The sequence below is a fragment of the Meriones unguiculatus genome, chromosome 3 (genome assembly GCF_030254825.1).
Source record: "Meriones unguiculatus strain TT.TT164.6M chromosome 3, Bangor_MerUng_6.1, whole genome shotgun sequence".
Classification (NCBI taxonomy): Eukaryota; Metazoa; Chordata; class Mammalia; order Rodentia; family Muridae; genus Meriones; species Meriones unguiculatus.
The window spans coordinates 116,097,146-116,121,854 of NC_083351.1; the positions used below are offsets into that span (position 1 = coordinate 116,097,146).

General features: G+C 37.1%; 1 protein-coding gene across 2 annotated transcripts in view; it reads right to left on the minus strand.

Moving 5' to 3' along the window:
• The window catches only part of Cdh9 (cadherin 9), a 230,450-nt gene that overhangs the window by 87,424 nt on the left and 118,317 nt on the right, over positions 1 to 24,709 (minus strand). Inside the window, exon 5 of one of the 2 annotated variants that reach the window (XM_060380433.1) lies at positions 22,320 to 22,581. In XM_060380433.1, coding sequence (XP_060236416.1) covers positions 22,320 to 22,541 — 222 coding nt within the window. In that variant the 5' untranslated portion in view covers positions 22,542 to 22,581. Of the gene's footprint in view, positions 1 to 22,319; positions 22,582 to 24,709 lie in introns of those variants that run through there. The other variant, XM_060380434.1, reaches the window with a different exon arrangement.

Below are 24,709 nucleotides of genomic sequence, written 5' to 3' on the forward strand. Positions count from 1 at the left end.
GTTATGAAAAGCTCTTAAGCTATCCATGAGACATATACATTGAGAGTCATAACCTTCATTTCATTTCTTCAGTTAAATTTTGGCAAGTATACCTAGGTTACACGTTATTTATATGAAAAAACCCACATTTTTCAAAATTGACCTTGTCTTGTACAGCTATATAAATGTAAAGAAGATAGAATGTTCCTCTTGTTTTACTTGCAAGCCCCGCAGTAGCTGAAATGTCTGCAAAAGAATTCAATAAGCATGGTAGTGGATGTTCACATGTAATTCAAATTGAATGCCAACAGAAACTTTCATTTCCTCTAACCTTTTTGAGCCATAAAAGGGGAAAGAATGCTAGCAACAGAAGCAGGGGAAAGCTCCTGACACAGAAGAGGCCACTCTTATCACAACGCACACATTTCAGCTACCTTTTATCCTTCAGAGTTCATAAATGCAAACTCTGCTCCTTTCAACCTCCTTCTTGCCTTATGCAAAGCTAAAATAGGAGCATCTATTTCTATCCTTGACCAGAAAGTCAGAAAAGAATATGTGTTCTTTTTGATTCAAGCATTATTCTCTGTGAACATGGTCAAGACGAAGCATGCATTACCAGGTGTGAAATGACAAGAGAGAAAATTAGGATTCACTTATTGCTCTTATTATATCTCATAGGATACAGACAAAGGGTGCAGCCTTGAACACATTTTCAAAAAGCAATTTTTACACTATAAAGCATGCTATCTATAGCAATGTATTTCCACTCCCACTATTTCAATTCAGCTTTAGAGAAATACATGTTAAGTAAAGCTAGCTTTAAGTAGTAATATTCATTGTGCTCTCATTGCATAAAATTCATTAAATGTGAGATTCACAGCCAGAGGGAGATGTTTATAGTGAATCACTGTCAAGTGACATTATGGATGCAGTTAAATAAAACCTCTTAGGGGAAGTATCTGTTTTGCAATGGGATTTATTTCAGGATATTTACAACTAGAGTTTATTTCTTTATATTGCATACTGTTTTTATTGATATAACACCTTGTTGTCTTTACCACTTTATTTTTTGGTATGTGTGCATGTGTGTCTTTACTGTGTATGTGTTTTGAAGAACCTAGGGAGATATTTTTTCTCTTCATAGCCTTAGTAAAAATACCATTATATATATTAAATATGCAGACACATAAACAAAGAGAGAGACAGAAGACAGAGAGGTATGACAGGTATGTATTAATGAATATACACACATACATATTGAAACTATTTAAACTATGAATGGTGACAAGATAAAAACTATTTTACTATAAAATATACAGTGAGAGCACACAGAGAAAACTACCACAGCTGGCTAGAAAATGAGAAAGGCACATTTGCAACACTGCATGATGACCCTTTTAATATCAGCAATAATTTAACATCATAAAACAAAATGAACCATGTGAATGAACCATGCCTGTGTGGGAATATATTGTAAACATGGTATACTGTGAATAATAGTGAAATTTTCTTCATAGTTTTGTAAAAAGGAAAGACTAGGGTTAGATAGTAGGGGAGAGGGAGCTCCTCTATCAGTGGACTAGAAAAGGACATAAAGGGGGGGGGGGCGGGAGTTAGAGTGGGATATGGAGGAGATAAGGAAGGGAGCTATAGCCAGGATGCAAAGTAACTAAATTGTAATAAATAATAATAATAATAATAAAGAAAAATAAGAAAGACACTGGTATTCAAACAGTTTTTCATTAAGCGCCTTTTGACAAAAAGCACAGGCCTAATGGGTTTTGCAGAAGCCAGTAAATCAAGTAGGTAATCAGAGAAGGGTAAGGAAAAACCCAGGTCACCAGGAGCTGTTGAGAATCAAGCAGACAACTCCAGATATGATATTTGCTGAGAAAACTAATGGACATTAAAGCCCAAGAATTTAGTGATGTCAACCAATACGGCAAGATTAAGTGAAGTGGAAATTTCTGGTTTCCTTGAAGATTGAATTTTGTCATGTGATGTTTTGCTGCATGGTGGACACATCATGTTTTGCCCAGGTTGGCTTGTGAGAGTGCACGTTTTCTATGACCCCTCGCATGTGAGGGGTATGTCTTGGAAAACTGGGAACAACCTTGTGTGGCCTTTGAAGAAAGGGTATATATAGAAGCCCAGGGAGTGTGAGACATTGCTTTTTGGATCAATATCTCTGTGCTGATCTTAGTGCTTCCACAGTTGATTTTTCAGAGAGAAATGTTCTAAAGAACATCTCCAAGAAATCCACTAAAACTTATTTTTATTTTGTGATTTATTTTATTTTATTAATTATAAATTATTCAATTATATCCCCACTCCAGCCCCCTCCCTTGTCTCCTCCTAGTCCCACACACACTCCCTCTTCTAACCCTATTCCCTTTTCCTAGTCCCCTGATAGGGAAGGATCTCATACTCTTCTATCTGACACTATAGCCCATCAGGTCTCATCACCTGTCTGCATCACCTTCCTCTGTAGCTTGGCAAGGCTGCCCTCCCTCCAGGGGAGGTGATCAAAGAGCCAACCACTGATTCATGTCAGAGACAGCCCAAGAACCACTTACTAAGGAACCCACTTGTAAGCTAAGCAGCCTGTGTGTTTGCTCTGAGCAGGAGGTCTAAGTCCTATCCATGCATGGTCCTTGGTTGGAGTATCTGTCTCTGCAGGTTCCCTTGGGCCTAGGTTTTAGGCTCTGTTGTTCTTGTGTAGTTCCTGTCCCCTCCAGTTATTTCTATTTCGATATTCTTCCATGTTTCCAGCACTCTGCGCAGTTTGGCTATGAGTCTCAATATCTCCTTTGATATCTTGGTAGGTAGAATCTTCCAGAGGTGCTGTGTTGAAGGCTCCTGTCCTGTTCCTTGCTTTCTCCTACTTCTGATGTCTATCCTTTTTGCCCTTCTGAATGAGGATTAAACATCTTCCATAGGGTCTTCCTTATTGTTTAGTTTCTTTAGGTCTGTAGATTTCAGTATGCTTATCCTATATTATATGGCTAAATCCACTTATAAGTGAGTATATACAATATGTGCTTTTCTGCTCTGGGTTACCTCATTCAGGATGATCTTTTCCAGTTAACACAATTTGGCTTCTTTATGATAGCTATGTAATATTCCATTGTGTAAATGTACCACAATTTCTGTATCGATTCCTTGGTTGAGGGACATCTTTGCTGTTTCCAGATTCTGGCTATCAAGCTACTATGAACATAGTTAAGAAAAAGTCTTTATTGAATGGTGGGGCAACTTTTAAGAATAGCCTCGGTATAGCTGGATCTTGAGGAAGCACTATTGCTAATTTTCTGAGAAAGCACTAGATTGATTTCCAAAGTGGTTGTACAAGATTGTAATCCCACCAGCAATGGGGAGGGTTCCCCTTGCTCCACAAACACTCCTCTATCCATCATCCTTTGAGTTTTTGTCTTAGCCATTCTGATGGGTATGAGGTGGAATATCAGGATCATTTTGATTTGCATTTCCAGAATGACTAAGAACATTGAGCATTTCTTTAAGTGTTTCTCTGCCATTCAATATTCCACTGTTGGGAATTCTCTCTTTAGCTCTGTATGCCATTTTTTTTTTTTTTTAGATTGGGTTACTTTATTTGTTGCTGTTTATCTTCTTCAGTTCTTTCTATATTCTGGATATTAGCCCTCTGTCAGATGTAAGGTTGGTGAAGATCCTTTCCCAGTCTGCAGGCTATCGTTTTGTTCTGATGACAGTGTCCTTTGCTTTACAGAAGCTTTTCAGTTTCTTGAGGTCCCATTTTCTGATTGTTGATCTTAGAGCCTGTGCTGTTGGTGTTCTGTTCAGGAAGTTATCAACTTTTCCAATGAGGTCAAAGCTCTTCCCCACTTTTTCTTCCAACAGATATAGTGTGTCTAGTTTTATGTTTAGGTCTTTGATCCACTTTTGACTTTCACTATTTTGTGTTGACCTTTGGACCAGACTGCTGGTAACCTGATAACTGAGTCTGGGCCCATCGATCTTGATCAGCAAGAAGTATCTAAAATAGGACTACAACCCTTTTCCCAACTTGTCTCCCACCTAAGGTTGTGGGGGGAGAGAAGGGAGTGTTGGAATGGAGGTAAAGTCCCTTAAGAACCTTAAATAAAGTACGTAAATATGGAAACCTTCTATAAAAGTGAAACAAAGAAACAAACAAAAAGAAACATCAAAAATAAATTAAATATATTTCCTTGGAATTTTCATGTGTGTGTGTGTGTGTGTGTGTGTGTGTGTGTGTGTACATATATATGTTGAGTGTGTTTTGAGTGTACTATTTTGTGTGTTTGTGCTTCTCTCTGTCTCTCTGTGTGTATATATATGTACACTCGAAGTCAACCTGATCTGCTCTTCAATTTCTCTCCATGTTGTTTTGGATCGTTTCTTAGTTGCCTGGAAGTAACTAATTAAGGCTCAGATGACTGATGCTTGTCTTGAGGAACACACCTATCTCTGGTTTTCTACTATTGGGAACACAATTGATTAAAGCTGCCTGTTGTTGTTGTTGTTATTATTGTTCAAAGATTCTCTGGAATCAAGAGTATATTTTCTCAGTTGCATGGCAATGACTTTCAACAGAAGTATCTGTTAACTCTTTTTTAGTACACTGTATTATTGGATGCTGTTTAGTATTCATTTGGAATGACAGTAAAATAATACTTCTCAGGACTCATTAGATATGGCCAAAAATTGAAAATAGTCTGATGCTGCTCCACTTTATTTGAAAGATGGGGACAACAGCAACTAAGTGCAGGTAGAATGAAAATCTTAATTTTAAAATCAAGTAAAGGAAAACTGCGATTTTTGTGTAATTTTAAGGTAATAGTTGAACACTGATTATTAGAAGGCTTTTAAAATTGATCGCTAAGGCTTATTTTCTGCCTTAGCAATATGCTTATTTTCAGGCTTGAGGGACTTTGAATTGATCATGTCTACCCTTTATATGCAGAACTTCAGTAAAGTGTACAACTGGAAACCTGATCTAATATCCTGTTTACCCTCAAAGTACTGTGTAGGCCTTTAAGTTCAAAATCGCATTATTATCTTTAGTATCTTGTCTTTTGTATGTTCTCTTTTTGATTCATATTTTATATTACAGCCTTTTATTGAAAATATTCTGTATAGAAGGATGAGCCAGATTAACCACTGATGCACAGCTGACCATGGATTTACTCACAAGCAATTACTTATAGAACATTGCTCATTAATTTTTAGACCTTCCAGTTGTAAGGTTTTTCAAATGATTTCAACAAGAGGGAACTGCACTCCTTCAAGACTGCTTCCAGGAGGGCGTGTGTTGACAAGTATTTTACAGGATAGATTTGCTTTCATCGTATGTTGTTGTTTCAGCTTTGGCTTTAATAAGAGAACGAATACAAGGGTTTCAATCTGTGTTTTTAATAATTTTCTACCTTTTAAAAATGACCTCAGTGCACTTGGAGAGGGGCATGAGAGGAGATGAGGGAGGTGGGGTGGGATTGGGAGAGAATATGGGAGGGGGCTAGAGCTGGAATACAAAGTGAATAAGCTGTAATTAATATAAAAAATAAAAATTAAAACAATTAGCTCAAATACAAGCAGAATGTAGTATTTGTATCAATATGCTTCAGGGTTTTGTATTCTTTGTAATTCTGAAATAAGATCTCATAGCAAAATTACTAAAGAGCTAACTTTACAATCCCAGTTTGGAAGGGAATTCACATATTTGTGTTTCATCTTCCTAAATGATCAAGTTAGAGGGATGTGCCACCATGTGCTGTAGCTCTTTATCATCATCATCATCATCATAATTATTATTATTATTATGCTTTTTTGGTTATTGCTAATTTGTTTTATTTCTAAAGTTTAGTCCAGGCATTCCTTAAAGTCATTATCCTCCTACCTCATCCTCTTCCTCTGGTTTATTCAAAGTCCAATGAGTTATAGTGAGATTTAACTGAATATTTTAAACACTGCTACTCAAAGCGTTTTCTCTGTCATTCTGTCATCTTGGTAAGTACATAACTGAATGTTAGCAAAGTTCCATTTTTAGTGGATCCAACTCTGAGCTTTCACTTCTAAAAAATCAGACAAGCCTCCATCATATTGGCTGCTCCCACTCCTCCTGCTGCTTTGCAAAGATGCAGGCAAACATCTCAGTGCTTTGGAAGGATGTCTGCCTCTTCATTTTCCATGGTTATTGACTTTACTCATATAACTACTGATTATTGAAACCATTTCAATACTTTCCTGTCACCAGTGATCCGCACTTTTATTTTTTTCTTCATGTAGGAGGACATATTCGACAACACAGCAAGCACAGATGAAAAGAGTACAGATGGTGAGTCAGTGTTTACTACATGTAAAAATAAAAATGCTACTGAGTGCATTTGTACAGCATGCATGACACTGTAAGTCCTGTGAATGTGGACAGAAACCCTGAAATTATTTCTTTTTTTGTAAAGAGGGTTTAGAGTGAAGTGAATCAATTTATAATTTGTATTTGGTGTTTTATATTTCCAAATGCATATGACTCTCCTGAGTAAATGTTATATAAAATGAGTAAGGACAATTGGTACTGTTTGCTTAACATAAATAAGTACTGGTAAAATACTAGCTTATTTAAAAAACTGAAGATAGGAAAAAGAAAACAGCATTCGCCAGAAACACTAATAAATATAAAGAAAAATTGAATCTCTCTCTCTCTCTCTCTCTCTATCTATCTATCTCTATCTATATTTACTTTTACCTAGATCATATCTTTTTTTCTAATATCATATGACATACTATATTATTTGATACTCCTCATACTAAATATAATATAATACATTATGACTCTGCCTAATAATCTTAAAAAGAAATCTATAAGATGGGCTGAAAACTTAGATTATTTTTTTGTTTTTTAATTTTATTTTTTTCTTATCAGTTACATTTTATTGACTCTGTACCCCAGCTGTATCCCGCTCCCTCATTCCCTCCCAAACCCACCTCCCTCCCTCATCTCCACCATGCCCCTTTCCAAGTCCACTGATGGGGGGAAACCTCCTCCCCATTCATCTGATCCTGTTTTATCAGGTATCTTCAGGACTGGCTGCAAAGCCCTCCTCTATGCCCTAACAGGACTGCTCCTCCCTTGGGGGGTGGGGAGACCAAAGAGCCAGTCATTGAGTTCCTGTTAGAAATAGTCCTTGTTCCCCTCACTATGGGAAACCAATTGGTTACTGAGCTACTACAGGCTACATCTGAGCAGAGGTGCTAGGTTATATCCATACATGGTCCTTGGTTGAATGTCAGTCTCAGAAAAGACCCTGTGGCCAGATATATTTGGTCCTTGTGGATAAAACTTAGATTTTATTGTTCTTAGGATACTTTATCAAAGATATGAAGAATTGAAAAAATCATACATAAGAATTTATTTTTTATATATAAAGTAATTTACATAAATGTCTTCAATAAAACTTTTCTGCATGATTGAACTAACTACATTAGCTATAATGTAGCTACTTTGTGCTTACTATTTGTTTCTTGCTTACTATTTTGTTATAAGAAAGGAAAATTTTCTAGAAATATATTAGAATACTTTTTGTTGATTTTCTCTGAAGCGTATTTATACTGCTAATTCCTCGTCATAGAACATCATTTTAAAAATTCACTTTGTTGTCCAACACTAATTTGCAATAAAATAAATTTCAGTAAGGTAATGCATGTGTAATTTCTACATAGACATCACTTTTTGCTTCCAACAATTACCATACTACTAACAGGCCATTGGGTTCCAAGAAGAATAAACACAAAATCAATCTGCAGATCAAACTAAGCCTGTTGAAAATGATACGTACCTACAGGGAACACGTGTGAGCATGCAGGTAAAAATGAACAGCAGCTATAAGAATCATAACTGACTTATTACTAGCATATAATCAGCAATAATAAACATTGATGATTTAAAGATCTAATAAGAAAATTAAACTGTAAGGCCAAGCTATGTCGAAAAGATTATTTAAACTGAAAAGGAAATAAAGGTAATTTCAGATTTAAAAAAATAATAATAATTTGTGAACGTATGAATAAAATTATACTGAGTAGCCAGGTGTGGTGGCAAATATCTCTAAGCCAACACTAGAAGTGGCAGATGCAGGTACATCTCTGTGAGTTCAAGACCAGCGTGGTCTACAAATTGGGTCCAGAACAATCAAGTCTCCACAGGGAAACTCTGTCTCAACCCTGCCCCCAAAATTATACCAAGTTAATATCAAAGATTTCCACACTTCAAGACTACATAAACCAGTATAAACAGATTAAATATGTTAAACTATACAAATGAAAAAAAATTCTCTATAAAAATCTATTTTTTGCTATTTTTTTCTCTTTTCTAACATGTATTTATATATTTTTATAAATTACAGTTTATTCACTTTGTATCCCTGCTGTTGCTCCCTCCCTTACTCCCTCCCAATTCCACCCTCACTCCCTTGTCTCCTCCCATTGCTCTCCTCTGCATTTCTCTGACCATAGCCTATCATGTCTCATCTAGACTGGCTGCATTGTCTTCCTCTGATGCCTGGTAAAGTTGCTCCCCAATCAGGGGGAGATAATCAAAGAGCCAGCCACTGAATTCATGTCAGAGACAGTTCCTGTTACCATAACTAAGATGTTCCCCACTTGGAGACTGAGCTGCCATGGGCTACATCTGTGCAGGGGTTCTAGAGGTTTTAGGTTATCTCCATGTATGGCCGTTGGTTGGAGTATCAGTCTCAGAAAAGATCCATGGACCCAGAATATTTTGATCTGTTGCTCTCCTTTTTGAGCTCCTGTACCCTCCACGTTGTCTTGTCTCCCCCTTCTTTCATAAGATTTCCTGCACTCTGCCTAAAGTTTGGTTATGAGTCTCAGCATTCCTTCGATAACCTGCTGGGTAGAATCTTTCAGAGGCTCTGTGACATGGGCCTCTCTCCTGTTGCCCATTTTCTTTCTCTTTCGATGTCCATACCTTATTCCTTTCTGCATGAGGATTGATCATCTTACCCAAGGTCCTCCTGCTTGCTTAGATTCTTTAGGTGTACAGGTCAATTCAATAGCAAGAAGCTAGAGTTGAGGATAGCTCAGTCAGGGAAAGGTCTTACCACAAAAACATGAGGACCCATGTTCAGATACCTAACACACTTGTAAAAGGTCAGACACCTCTTTGCATGCCTATAATCTTAGAACCTGAGAGACCAAGAAAGAAGATGCCCTGAAGATGCATGGGCAACCTCAATAGATTAACAGTAAGAGAATAATTCAGGTTCAGTGAGTATCTGACTGTCAAAAAGTAAAATGGAGAGCAATAAAGACATTCACTGTCTGCCTCTGGCCACCAGCCCCTTATGTGCACTTGTGTACCTACCTAATATGTTTACACCAGCAAAACACACACACACACACACAATGACACACACTGATTTATTAATGAGATGAAGCATTTATTAATGAAATTATAACAGTATTGTTTTGTCCATATCATGTGTGTACGCATATGAGGATTAGAATATAATATCATAAGCATGTTATATCACACACAAAATACACACACACACACGCCAAACCACATGGATTTGTTAATAAAATCACGGTTAGAAAACTTGGTCAATATGACCGCATCATCAAAGCTATATGCTGGATTCAAAATCACCTCTATTTTTTTCTTTTCTTTTCTATCTTCTTTTCTTTCTATCTTCTTTTCTTTCTTTCTTTCTTTCTTTCTTTCTTTCTTTCTTTCTTTCTTTTCTATCCCTTAGTCCTTTCTTCAATAATTTCAATAATTTATTGGTGTTCTGAAACATAAAACTCTGTGTGACTTGTGGAAAATTATTAGACATATTATCTACCTATATTTGCTAAAAAAATACATTTAAAGTTAAAAAAAATTGATCTGCTTACTTAACATTGTGTAAACATTTTAGAAAGAGTTATATTGAAAAGACTAACTACTACATTATAACCAGAATAAATCACACAAGAATCATCACCAGAGATATATGAGTAAATTAGGGTGAAGCAAATTGACTCAAGTAGGATCCTTCTAGATGAAGGACGTTTGAGACTGGATCCCCTGTGGAGGGAATGCTAGCAATATATTTGGTAAATAGTATGTGATAAAAAGATAATATTTTGAGGCCAGCTGTAAATTTATATTTTGGGGAAAGGTTATAGAGTGTTACTTAAATATGTGCACAACTTGGGTTCACAACCTAACTTTGTTATTTTTAAAAAATATTAATCATAAATATTGTTTAATCACAGCTATGAACACAAAAATATCAAACAGCTAAAGAGGAGAAAATACATAGAGCTTGTAAATAGAGCTTGAACTATTATTAGAATTTGGTAGTATATAATATTCTGTTACTAAGAGATTATCATGTACTTCCAAACATATATGACACAATAATATTAGGCATATATGAAATATTTGTTAAAGTCACTTTATTATTTTCATAGGATAAAATAACAAAAGTCATGTGAGAAAATTATTTTTAAAGAAATACAAGTGTTGTATGTATATTGAGGGATCGTTAATTCACTGCTACTGTAAAAAGAAAAAGTGCTTCATCTTTGTCTAACTTGGTCAACTTACATTTATTAATCTTGAATATATATCTGTGCCTCTGCTTTTTAATGTCTATTTCTGACAGTAAGAATATATTATAATTACATCCTCGGAAATGTTAGCTGTGAACTTGACTTAGAATTTAGTGCTACTATGTACATATATGCTACTATGTACATAGCTATTGAATATCTGCTGTGACTCCAGTTATCTAATGAGCTCAGTGAAAAACATAGTGAGAATTTTTGTATTCTTTACTTGGGTCTGTTTCCATGGACACCACCAACACAAACCTTTTATGCTTAGTACAGGTCAATGTGTTTTCTTCTGTGCAGATTACAAAATATTTGCACAGGAGAAAATCAAATATTTTTGGCTATCTGGACAAATATCTTTGCTCTTTAAAAATACAGAGTACTAAGCCCTTAAACAAACAACATGCATTATTAACTGAAAGAAGAGCTCAGGTGTCAAACCAGACAATGTACAATTAATTAAACACTCAGTTTTATGTCTTTTTACCCTGGAATAGCAGCTTGTCAGGTCATTGTCATATTCTGGATATGAAAATAACATTTAGTTTATTGTAGTCACAGACATTCTTTAACATATGATGAGTTCATTTACTTACTCCTCTTTCTAGGATTTATCAGCATTTTGTTCATTTTATTCAGAAGATTTTTTAGCATTAATTGATAAGCAATAATATCTAGTACTGAAATGTATTCCAAAATATAGTCACAATCGTGTAAATAAATAAATATCTACTATAAATAACATTAATTTCCTACATGGGTAAAAGTGTTACATGTTTTTTAAATATAGTTGATTGATAGGTACTTAGAATCTGGAACTTGCTGATGCTTAATGTTGAGAATTACTCCTAACATAAAAATAATATCTGCTATTAAGCTCTTCACACCAAGTACAGAGTTTCATCACAGAAACAAGTGTGTGAGGAACAGCAGAGACAATCTAAACATTTTATATGCAGTGTCATGTCTAATCTGAAAATTGCAATTTTATGAAACATTGAAAACATAGCATTAGCTGATAAGGACAAGATTTAAAAACTGAAAGAACCAAAACTTCTGCTCGGTGTGGTGCCACAACATTAATCCCAGTATGCAAGAGGCAAAGGAGGAAGGACCTGTGAGCTAGAGGTTGGCTCATTCTACACAGTAAGTTCAAGTTCCAAACCAGTCTCACCAGTGCTAAATAACGAGACCTTGTGTCAGTAATAGCAACAACAAGTAACAGATTTGCTAAGCCTCAGAGGAGGACACTGCAGCCAGTCCTGATGAGTCCTGATTACCTAGGGTCAGATGGAAGGGGAGGAGGACCTCCCCTATCAGTGAACTTGGAGAGGGACAGGGAGGAGATGAGGGAGGGAGAGTGGGATTAGGAGACAGATGAGGGAGGAGACTATAGCTGGGATAAAGCTAAATAAAGTGTAATTATTATAAAATTAAAATTAAAAAGATAAAAATTAAAAAAAAAACAGCAACAACAGAAAGAAGAAGCAGATAAACAACCAGGTTTGGCAGTATGATCATACTATTTTAACTTAGCACTATCTGAATTTTTTTTAACCCCTGTTTTACCATGACGGCAACCGTAATGAATACTGTCCTAGGTCTAACCAGATATTACTCCAATCACTCTGTATACAACTAAACCTACATGGCCGCTTCTGGAAATTAACTTCTGTCTGCATTCTCTTCATCTCATCCCTTTTATTTTTTTTAATTTAAATCACTAAAGTAATATGAGCATTTCATTCATTGCCTGCATTATTTGAAGTAGATCAAGAGATTGTTGGAGTAATATAGTTTTATTTTTATTTTTTTATTTTTTATTTTTTGTAATATAGTTTTAAAAGCTTGAAGTCAATAAATGTAAAATTGTTATGAAAAACTAAAAGTTTAGTTTGTTAAAAATACAGATTACATTTTGTACCACGCTTAGTAGTTAAAGCAGTTTTCCAGTTAATTATACTATGCACACACATACACACACACACACACACACACACACACAATGAATGTAAGAAGTCCTTTTAATTTTATTTTTAAAGATATATAAAATTGTTTTTTAAAATATGTGCGTGTTGGAAATTGTGGATTACTCCAAGTTTTCTATATTTATTAAAAATATTCGATTAACTCTTATAAAGCACATGGTTATATATGTGTCTATGTACAGCACACTAAATATTGCCATTCTTACTTGGTTTCTCATAAAACTACTTAGGTCACCCAGAGATCCCCTGGAAAAGACTCGGGTTCCACGGGCACCCCAGGAGCCAGCCCGGAGCCAGAGCCAGGGACCCAGGTTCCGGCACAGAGCCCTGCCTGCCTGCGCACCTGACTCGCGCCTGAGACAGAACTGTGGGCACCTGGGCACCAGCGAATGAGTTTCACTGTCCGGTGCAAACACACAGGGAGGGAAACGGCTGGTCTGATCTCAGAGCACTCAGCCAACACCCCCAGCCTGAAAAGGTCCCCGGAAAATTACCCAGCTTAGGGAGGCACCCAGGCTCCCAAAGGCTGCAAAGGCAGACACAGGCAGCTTCTGTGCGCCAGACAGCTGGCAGAGACTGAGCCGACATCACTCAGCTGTGCTCCAGGCACAAGCAGTTTCTGCGGCCAGCCAGCTGGCGGACACTGAGCAGTGTGCACCAGGGTAAAAAAAGACACTGGGAGTCCTTGTTTCCAGAGAATCCACAGAGAAGGAAGGAAACTGTACTGACTTAAATCACCCAATCCTTCCCTAGAAAAAGTCTAGGAGACTAGTGGGGCCGAGGCACCATCACTCAGCTGTGCTCCAGACACAGGCACAAACAGTTGCTGCGAGCCTGATGTCCAACTGGGTCACAGCAGCTGATCATTAAATTTACAACAAGAAACCCAGAAATAGGGCAGCTGCCCTCAGGACTTCCCTGGGTGAGAGGAGAACCCTCTCGACTAACAAAGACCACAGTTACCACTCAGGTCTATATCCCTGAGGTGAGCAACTCCTGAAAAAACACCAGCCATCGAGGGACTATACCCAAAAAGCTGAGAAGACATCCTTCAGGAAAAACCAGCTTTCTGCAAGGATCCCCAGGAACCACCAGAAAATAACCCCAAACACCTAAGATAGCACAATGGCTAGAGGCCAGCGTAAAAGCTCAAGCAACAAAAGACAGAGCAATATGGCATCTCCAGAACCCAGTTACACAGGGGCAAGTAGCCCTGGACACCACAGCATAACTGAAATCCAAGAAGATGACCTAACAAGTATGCTCATGAAGATGATAACAGAAGAAACAAATAAGATACTTAAAGACATAGAGGAGGATAAACTCAAACAGAATATTGCCATCCGTAAAGAAATAGAGGAAGCTGCAGCCAAACAGTTTATGGCCTTTAGAAAGGAAATGCTGAAAGCACTGAATGAAATAAAAGAAACAGAGTTGAAGGAACTAAAAGAAAAACAGGAAAGTACAATCAGACAGGTGAAGGAAGTAAACAAAACAACTCAAGACCTGAAGATAGAATTGGAAAAATTAAAGAAAACACAAATGGAAGAAATAATGGAAAGGAAGACTCTAGGGAAGAAAACAGGAACTACAGAGGTAAGCATAACCAACAGACTACAAGAGATGGAAGAAAGAATCTCAGGTATAGAAGATACAATGGGAGAAATCAATGTATCTGTCAAAGAAAATGTTAAATCCGAAAAATTCCTGACACAGACTGCCCAAGAAATCCAAGACAATATGAAAAGACAAAACCTAAGAATAATAGGTATAGAGGAAAAAGAAGACTCCCTTCTCCAAGGCCCAGAAAATATTTTCAACAAATCATTGAAGAAAATTTTCCCAAGCTAAAGGAGAGGCCAATTAGAATACATGAGGCCTACAGAACACCCAACAAATTTGACCAGAAAAGAAAATCCTCCTGCCACATAATAATCAAAACAGTAAGTATACAGAACAAAGAAAAAATACTAAAAGCTGCAAGGGAAAAAGGCCAAGTAACATATAATGGCAAACCCATTAGAATCACACCTGACTTTTCAACAGAGACTATGAAAGCCAGAAGGGCCTGGACGGATATCATGCAGACCCTAAGAGAACAGAGATGTCAGCCCAGGCTACTATACTCAGCAAAACTCTCAGTCCTCATAGATGGAGAAAACAAGATATTCAATGACAAAAACAAATTTCAACAATACCTACAAACAAATCCAGCATTACAGAAGACACTAGAAGGGAAAATACAACCCAGGAAAACTAGCTACATTCAAGAAAACACAGGAAATAAATAACCTCACTTCAGTAAAACAAAAAGCAACCAAGCACTAAACCTGATGACCACAGCCAACATCAAAATCAAGAGATCCAACAGACACTGGTCATTCATCTCTCTCAACATCAATGGACTCAACTCTCCAATAAAAAGACACAGATTTTATGGATACGTAAACAAAACCCAGCAATCTGTTGCATACAAGAAACACACCTAAGACACAAAGATAGACATTACCTGAGGGTAAAGGGTTGGAAAACGACTTTCCAAGCAAACAGACTCAAAAAGCAAGCAGGAGTAGCCATTGTAATATCTGATAAAATAGACTTTCAACCAAAATTAATCAAAAGAGATGGGGAAGGACACTTCATACTCATCAAGGGAAAATTCCACCAGGAAGACATCACAATTCTGAACATCTATGCCCCAAATACAAGGGCACCCACATTTGTGAAAGAAACATTGATATAATTTAAAGCACATATAGATCCCCACACCCTAATAGTGGGAGACTTCAACACCCCACTCTCAACAAAGGACAGGTCAACAAAACAGAAATTAAACAAAGAAACAATGTCTCTGACAGAGGTCATGAATCAAATGGACCTAACGGACATTTACAGAACTTTACACCCAAACACAAAAGAATTTACCTTCTTCTCAGCACCTCATGGAACCTTCTCCAAAATAGACCATATAGTTGGTCACAAAACAAGCCTCAACAGATACAAGAAGATTGAAATAATCCCTTGTATCTTGTCTGATCACCATGGAATAAAGCTGGACCTCAACAATAACAGAAATAACAAAAAGAATACACACACATGGAAACTGAACAACTTGTTACTAAATGACAGTTGGGTCAGGGAAGAAATAAAGAAAGACATTAAAGTCTTTCTAAAAATCAATGAAAATGAAGACACAACATACCCAAACTTGTGGGACACAATGAAAGCAGTGCTAAGAGGAAAGTTCATAGCACTAAGTGCCTTCAAGAAGAAATTCGAGACAGCTCATTCAAGCACCCTAATGGCTCACTTCAAAACCCTAGAAAAAGAAGAAGCAGACACACCAAGAAGGAGTAGACAGCTGGAAATAATCAAACTCAGGGCTGAAATCAATCAATTGGAAACAAATAAAACAATTCAAAGAATCAATGAAACCAAGAGCTGGTTCTTTGAGAAAATCAACAAGATCGACAAACCCTTAGCCAGGCTAACTAAAAGGCAGCAAGACACCATCCAAATCACCAAAATCAGAAATGAAAAGGGAGATATAATTACAGACACTCAGGAAATGCAAACAATCATTAGGACTTACTTCAAAAGTCTATATGCCACAAAATTTGAAAATGTAAATGAAATGGACAATTTTCTTGATCGATTTGACTTACCAAAGCTGAATCAGGACCAGGTAAATTAACCAGGTAAATAGTCTTATATCCCCCAAAGAAATAGAAGCGGTCATCAAAAGTCTCCCATCCAAAAAAAGCCCAGGACCAGATGGCTTCATCGCAGAATTCTACCAGACCTTCAAAGAAGAGCTAACACCAATTCTCTTCAAACTATTCCACAAAATAGAAACAGAAGGAACATTACCAAACTCATTCTATTAAGCCACAGTCACCTTGGTACCTAAGCCTCACAAAGACTCAACAAAGAAAGAGAATTTCCGGCCAATCTCCCTTATGAACATTGATGCAAAAATACTTAATAAAATACTTGCAAACCGAATCCAAGAACACATCAAAGATATTATCCACTATGACCAAGTAGGCTTCATCCCAGGTATGCAGGGGTGGTTCAATATACAGAAATCCATCAATGTGATCCGCCATATTAACAAATTGAAAGAAAAAAACCACATGATAATCTCCCTAGATGCTGAAAAAGCATTTGTCAAAATCCAACATCCATTCATGTTCAAAGTATTGGAGAGATCAGGGATACAAGGCACATATCTAAACATAGTAAAGGTGATATACAGCAAGCCTATAGCCAACATCAAACTGAACAAAGAGAAACTTAAAGCAATCCCACTGAAATCAGGGACAAGACAAGGCTGCCCACTCTCTCCATATCTCTTCAACATAGTTCTGGAAGTGCTTGCTAGAGCAATAAGACAGTTGAAGGAGATCAAGGGGATACAAATTGGAAAGGAAGAAGTCAAATTATCACTATTTGCAGATGATATGATAGTATACGTGAGTGACCCCAAAAACTCTACCAGGGAACTCTTACAGCTGATAAACACCTTCAGCAAAGTGGCCGGATACAAAATTAACTCAAAAAAATCAGTAGCTCTCCTGTATAAAGACAAAAGGGCTGAGAAAGAAATTAGGGAAATAATACACTTTACAATAGCCACAAATGACATAAGGTACCTCGGAGTAACCCTAACCAAGGAAGTCAAAGACTTGTATGAAAGAAATTTCAAATCTCTGAAGAAAGAATTAGAAGAAGATGTGAGAAGATGGAAAGATCTCCCATGCTCATGGCTTGGCAGGATTAACATAGTAAAAATGGCCATCTTACCAAAAGCAATCTACAGATTCAATGCATTGCCCATCAAATTACCAACACAATTCTTTACAGACCTGGAAAGGAAAATTCTCAACTTCATATGGAATAACAAGAAACCGAGAATTGCTAAAACAATCCTCTACAATAAAAAATCTTCTGGAGGTATCTCCATTCCTGATCTTAAGTTGTACTATAGAGCAACAGTTTTAAAAACTGCATGGTACTGGCATAGAAACAGAATGGTGGATCAATGGAACCGAACAGAGGACCCAGAAATAAACCCACACACTTATGGACACCTGATCTTTGACAAAGACACCAAAACCATTCAATGGAAAAAAAGATAGCATCTTCAACAAATGGTGCTGGTCCAACTGGATGTCTACATGTAGAAAAATGAAAATAGATCCATACTTATCACCCTGCACAAAACTGAAGTCCAAGTGGATCAAAGACCTCAACATAAAACCAGACACATTAAATTGGCTTGAAAAAAAAGTGGGAAATACCCTAGAACTCATTGGTACAGGAGAAAACTTCCTGAACAGAACACCAACAGCAAGGGCTCTAAGAGCAACAATCAATAAATGGGACCTCATGAAACTGAAAAGCTTCTGCAAAGCAAAGGACACCGTCATCAAAACAAAGAGACTGCCTACAGATTGGGAAAGAATCTTCACCAACACTATATCTGACAGAGGACTCATATCTAGTATATATAAAGAACTAAACAAGCTGAAAAGCAGCAAACCAAGTAATCCACTTAAAAAATGGGGAACAGAGCTAAACAGAGAATTCTCTGTAGAGGAATACCGAATGGCAGAGAAGCACTTAAAGAAATGCTCAACCTCACTAGCCATTAGGGAAATGCAAATCAAAACAACCCTGAGATTTCACCTTACACCCATGAGAATGGCCAAGATCAAAAACTCAAGTGACAGCACATGCTGGAGAGGTTGTGGAGAAAGGGGAACCCTTCTCCACTGCTGGTGGGAATGTAAACTTGTACAACCACTCTGGAAATCAATCTGGCGCTTTCTCAGACAACTAGGAATAGCGCTTCCTCAAGATCCAGCCATACCACTCCTGGGCATATATCCAAAAGAGGCTCAAGTACACAAAAAGGACATTTGCTCAACCATGTTTGTAGCAGCTTTACTTTTAATAGCCAGAAGCTAGAAACAACCCAGATGCTCCTCAACTGAAGAATGGATGCAGAAATTGTGGTACATCTACACAATGGAATATTACTCAGCAATGAAAAATAAGGAAATCATGAAATTTGCAGGTAAATGGTGGGATCTGGAAAGGATCATCCTGAGTGAGTTGTCCCAGAAGCAAAAAGACACACATGGTATATACTCACTCATATAGACATACAACATAGGACAAACCCACTAAAACCTGTGCATCTAAAGAAACTAAGCAAGAGAGAGGACCTTAACTAAAATGTCCAATCCCCATCCAGAAAGGCAAAGAGGATGGACATCAGAAGAAGAAGAAAACAGGAAACAACCTAGGAACCTACCACAGAGGGCCTCTGAAAGCCTCTGCCCTTCAGACTATCAAAGCAGATGCTGAGCCTGATGGGCAAGTGTTGGGCAGAGTGAATGGAATTTTAGGTAAGAACTGGGAAATAGTAAGAGCTGGAGAGGGCAGGGTCTCCACAAGGAGAGCAACAGAACAAGAAATTTTGAACACAGGGAACTTCCCAGAGACTCATACTCCAACCAAGGACTATTCATAGAGATAACCCAGAACCCCTGCACAGATGTACCCAGGACAGTTCAGAGTCCAATTGGGTTACATAGTAATGTGGAGAGGGATTGCCTCTGACATAATCTGATTGGCCTGCTCTTTTATCACTTCCCCCTGCGGGGGAGCAGCCTTACCAGGCCATAGTAGAGGACAATGCAGCCACTTTTGATGTGAACTGATATGCTAAGTTCAGAAAGGAGAGGAGAACCTCCCCTATCAGTGGACTTTTGGAGTGGCATGCAAGCAGAGGGAGGAGAGAGGGTGGGATTGGGAGGGGAGGAGGGAGGGGCTTATGAGGGGATGCAGAATGAATAAAGAATGAATAAAGTGTAATTGATGAAAAATTAAATAAAACTACTTCTTTAAATTCAAACTGAAATCTTAGCTTTATTTTGAGGTTTATATGCCTATTTATCAACATAACTTTATATCATCTGTAAATTAATTTTTTCTTATATCCTGTGATATATACCTTTTTTTTGCAAAACTAAGAAAAACCTGAAAATATCTTTTTTAGAAGCTATTAGCTCCTAATCATCTGTAATAGAAGCTATTAGCTCCTATATCATCTGTAAATTAATTTTTTCTTATATCCTGTGATATATACCTTTTTTTTGCAAAACTAAGAAAAACCTGAAAATACCTTGTTTTAGAAGCTATTAGCTCCTTTCCTTTTCAGTTATAAATTCTGTCCTTTTTGTGTCCATACTGTCCAGTCTTCATGAGAATTCAAATATTTCACAATGCTTACAGCTAAGGATCTGATTGGTCTTTCCTAGTGTCAACAGTTGAAATATAAATAGCCAAGAGAGCAGCTGAAGTGATGATAAATGAGAACTTGATAAATCAATAACCATAAAAACTGCAAATAGGTCTATTTAATATCAAAATATGTGGTCAATAAATGCCCATAAAATAGAAGAACTATAACAATATAAAGAAAACACATTTTTTAAGAAAGGAATATATGTTGTCTATATTATATATATATAATGTATATAATATATCTTGTATTCAGACATTGTTTCCAGTAGAAAACTGAAAAGTTTTGTATTGACCATCTTCCCTAGACAAAAATATGGTTGCTAAAGTTTTACATGTAGCCTTATAGTCTTCTCTTGGAAATAAATAAGCAAATAAAAAGAAAGAAAAATTAATGCAGGTAATGACAAGTTGTTCAATAGAATGATTTGGAAAAATGGGTTATTTAGAAATTAACTAATATGAATTGCTTAGGAAATACATGAAAAGAGCTTTGACAGTCATCGGATTACAAATGTCTCCTTTTCTGTGAACACTTTCCTGCTTCTGTAAAACTACAAGGGTGAATGGTTTTTGTCAGAGAGACCCTGAGATCCAACTGTGTGTCCTTTCTATGCTGCCTGCTCCTCCCAAAATAAAAAGAATGGCAAAGCAATTTTAAGTCCTTACACAGAAAAGTTTGCTTGCTGAACTTGAAATGTCCTGATGATATCTATTAACCAGAGTGTGAAAGTGATGTCAAATGAGGGATATGAGAGGATAGCACATGACTAATCTAAAAGGAAATAGGATGGCAGAAAAGGATCTGTGATTGAACTGGACTGGGCAAGTACATATGACCCAAGCAGCCACAAAACAGAGCTCTCAGAAATGAGGAAATAATAGGCTTCAGTTAACAGAGACTGTATTTGAAAAGGCACATTGGCCCACACAAAATGAAATGGAACAGGATTTTTGACTATTTCTCAGAATAAATGTCCTTCTGGTTTGAGAGATGTGGATATAGCTGTGGTGCCATAAGTTATATCTTTTATTTTAATCTTGGCCCTATTCAGTTTGTTTGCTATTGTCAGTGAGGAAGTTCTCATACATTTAATATTAAATACTTGTACAAGGAGAAAAAATAAAACGAAATTTATGTTATGTGGGTGTTGTAGAAAGTAAAAATCATTTATGATGCTACTTTCAGGCTCTTGTCATACCTGAGCATTGTGTTTAAATTAGGAGGAATTAGTGGGATGAGAAGAATGTTGTGAGGATGAAACACTGCAGATGAGATTAGCCAGGGAAAATAAATAGGTAATAAAACGTTTTTAAGGGTTGTTATACCAAAAATTATAGAATGCCATGAGCTAAAACAATAAAAGGGGTTAAAAGGTAAAAGAAAGAGGAGTTATGCAGTAAATCAGACTGAAATCTAGGACCCCAAAATAGAGCTTAAATGCTAAGGAGCAGCTTTCAAGGATGCTGAAACTGACATTGTAGTATACCATCGTCTTTCTTCTCCTTCTGTTCTTGCCCCATTCTTCACCTATATTACATTCATGAGAGGACCCCGATTGCTTGGTTTAAGAAGGAGGACATTAAGAAGATCTTTATTTGTATCTGCTTTGAAAACACTGCTAGTTAGAGTCTTTCAGATGCATTCAGTAGACTCCTGTGATAGGATGAATGGGGAGGAGGTTCCCCCCTATCAGTGGACTTAGAAAGGGGCAAGGTGGAGATGAGGGAGGGAGGGTGGGATTGGGAGGGAATGAGGGAGCAGGACACTGCTGGGATACAGAGTTAATAAAATGTAACTGATAAGAAAAAATAAAATTAAAAAAAGATTTTTTTCACACAGTTCATTTTAATTATAAACTCTAATGAACTAGTTACTAATATACATTATTACTTTCTAATAAATTTCATTGTATATAATAACTACATTTTCTTTTTAACATTGACACAAAGTACTTTTATTATGATTTTGATCTTTGAGGATAATTTGATTTGTATATATACATATACAAATTAAAGCATATCTAGATGATTAATTGTGGGTCATAACCACATTTGACTTTTTTTTTTTTTTTGGTGTTCCTTTTTCTTTTCATTTTTTTTGTTTCAGACAAGATCTAGCAAAGAAGTTGTCTAAGTTAGCATTCAATTTGTGATTCTTTTGCCCCAGCTTCCCCAGTTTCAGGACAGAAAGTGTGAGCCAACCTACTTGGAAGATTTCCCACCTTTCTATCTAAGTATGTGAATGGTACATTTCACACATATCTAATTGGAAGAGTTTATACAAGTAGTTTATACCAATAGCTTACCAATAATAAAACTAGTCAAATATTTTAGGAAAATTGTTAGTGATGTAGAATTGTTATTAGAGATAATGGGTATTAATTTCAGCTGCTGTATTACCCAGATAAAAATTCTTACCTTTCCTACATACTGAGTGTCTGTGCCTGTGTACTCTTCCAACAGGAAGAACTGGTTCCACATCCAGCCACGCTTGGTGCGATGGAGCATTTTACCATCCTCTTTTGTCAGGTTCACTCTCCTCATTAAATGACTGTTATCTTTCGCTTGTAATGGGCTGTTGTCAGCCGCATGGAACATGTAAGTCCAGATCATCAGGGAAAGACAATGAAAAGTCCTCATTGTCTTCAACTTCACAAGAATGAAAATTTCAATATACGGTCTGTAGAAGAAAATGATTGTATTAGGATATGTCTCACTTTCATATATCCTTCATGCTGTAACACTTTTACATGCATATACATTTTAAATATGTATATATATATATATATGTTTTGTAAAATACCATAATTATTGAAATATATACATAATACATAGGTAATATTTTACATATATGTTCAGCTTAGTTCAAGATGACAATTTTAAAAAATGTGCACAAATTCAAACCAGAAAAATTCTGGAAACTAAACTTTTAATACAACAGTCATGCTATTATGTCTTTTGACATTACAAGCCTTCATGGTGAGGAGTATTTAGAAATATGTTCATGTCAATGAGCCCATACACTTTAAAGAACATTATTTTCTTCCCCTTATCTACGATTTTTCAGAATGTATTCTCCATCTACCTTGTATTTTAGAAATGGACCTATTGAAAGTAAGGAAGTGAGGAAAGAAATAGGACATAACTAATATGAAAACTAGATTCATTCAACTCAAAATAGGTGAAAGTCTTAGATTTATGACCAAAACCAAGGAGAAAATGAAATGGGAACACCTTCAAGACATCCTTCAACACATGGAATTGGCAACTAAGTTTTTTTGGGGGCAAACTCTGAAATCATATCCTCCCTGCCCCTCTCTAAGTCCACTGATAGGGGAGGTCCTTATTCCCTTCCATCTGACCCTAGCTTATCTGGTCTCATCAGGACTGGCTGCAGTGTCCTCCTCTGTGGCCTAGCAAGGCTGCTCCTCCTTTTTGGGGGGAGGTGTCAAAGAGGCCTCTGCTGAGTTCATATCAGAGACAGTCCCTGTTCCCCTTACTGGGGAGGGCACTTTGATACTGACGTGACATAGACTATGTCCAAGCAGGGGTTCTAGGTTATATCCATTCATGGTCCTTGATTGGACTATCAGTCTCAGAAAAGACCCCTGTACCCAGATGTATTTGGTGCTTGTGGTGCTTCTGTCCTCTCCAGGTCTTACTAACTCCCCCTTCTTTCATATCATTCCCTGCACTCTGCCCAAAGTTTGGTGATGAGTCTCAGCATCTGCTTTGATATACTGCTAGACAAAGTCTTTCAGAGGCCTTCTATGGTAGGCTCCTGTCCTGTTTCTTGTTTTCTCCTTCTTCCAATGTCCATCCCATTTGTCTTTCTAAATGATGACTGATCATCGTACCCCGGAAAGTCCTTCTTGCTTAGCTTCTTTAGGTGGACAGATTTAATATGTTTGTCCTATCATATAGATCTAGTATCCACTTATAAGTGAGTATACACCGTGTGTGTCTTTCTGCTTCTGGTAATATAGAATGGCAGAGAAACACCTAAAAAACTGCTCAACATCCTTAGCCGTCAGGGAAATGCAAATCAAAACGACCCTGAGATTTCACCTTTAGCCCAGCAGAATGGCTAATATCAAAATCTCAAGTGACAATACATGCTGGAGAGGTTGTAGAAAAAGGAGAACAGTCCTCCATTTCTGGTGGGAATGTAAATTTGTACAACTACTTTGGAAATCAATTTGGCGCTTTCTCAGACAATTAAGAATAGTGCTTCCTCAAGATCCAGCTATACCATTCCTAGATATGCTCAAGTATACAACAACATTGGTCAACCATGTTTGTAGCAGCTTTATTCATAATAGCCAGAAGCTGGAAACAACCCAATGTCCCTCAACGGAGGAATGGATATAGAAATCATGGTACTTTTACACAATGTAATACTACTCAGCAAGTAAAAACAAGGAAATCATGAAATTTGCAGGTAATTGGTAGGATCTAGAAAAGATCATCCTGAGTGAGGTATCCGAGCAGCAGAGAGACACGTGGTATATACTCACTTTTTAAATGTTCTGATCATTTCAATATTTTTTTATTAATTACACTTTATTCATTTGTATCCCTCCCTGTAGCTCCTTCCTTCTTCCCCTCTTTTTTTTTTTTTTTTTCAATGCAGTTTATTCAGGAACCTTGAACAATCCTCGGACCCTGGGGAAAGCCAGCCCACAGCTTAAATAGCCTCTGGGTAGCCAACCCAGGCGTGCCACGTGGGCAATGCAGATAGGTCCACATACATGGAAGCAAGCCAGATCCTCAGCCTTAGCCAAATGTGGAATTGTTTGTGACAGAGA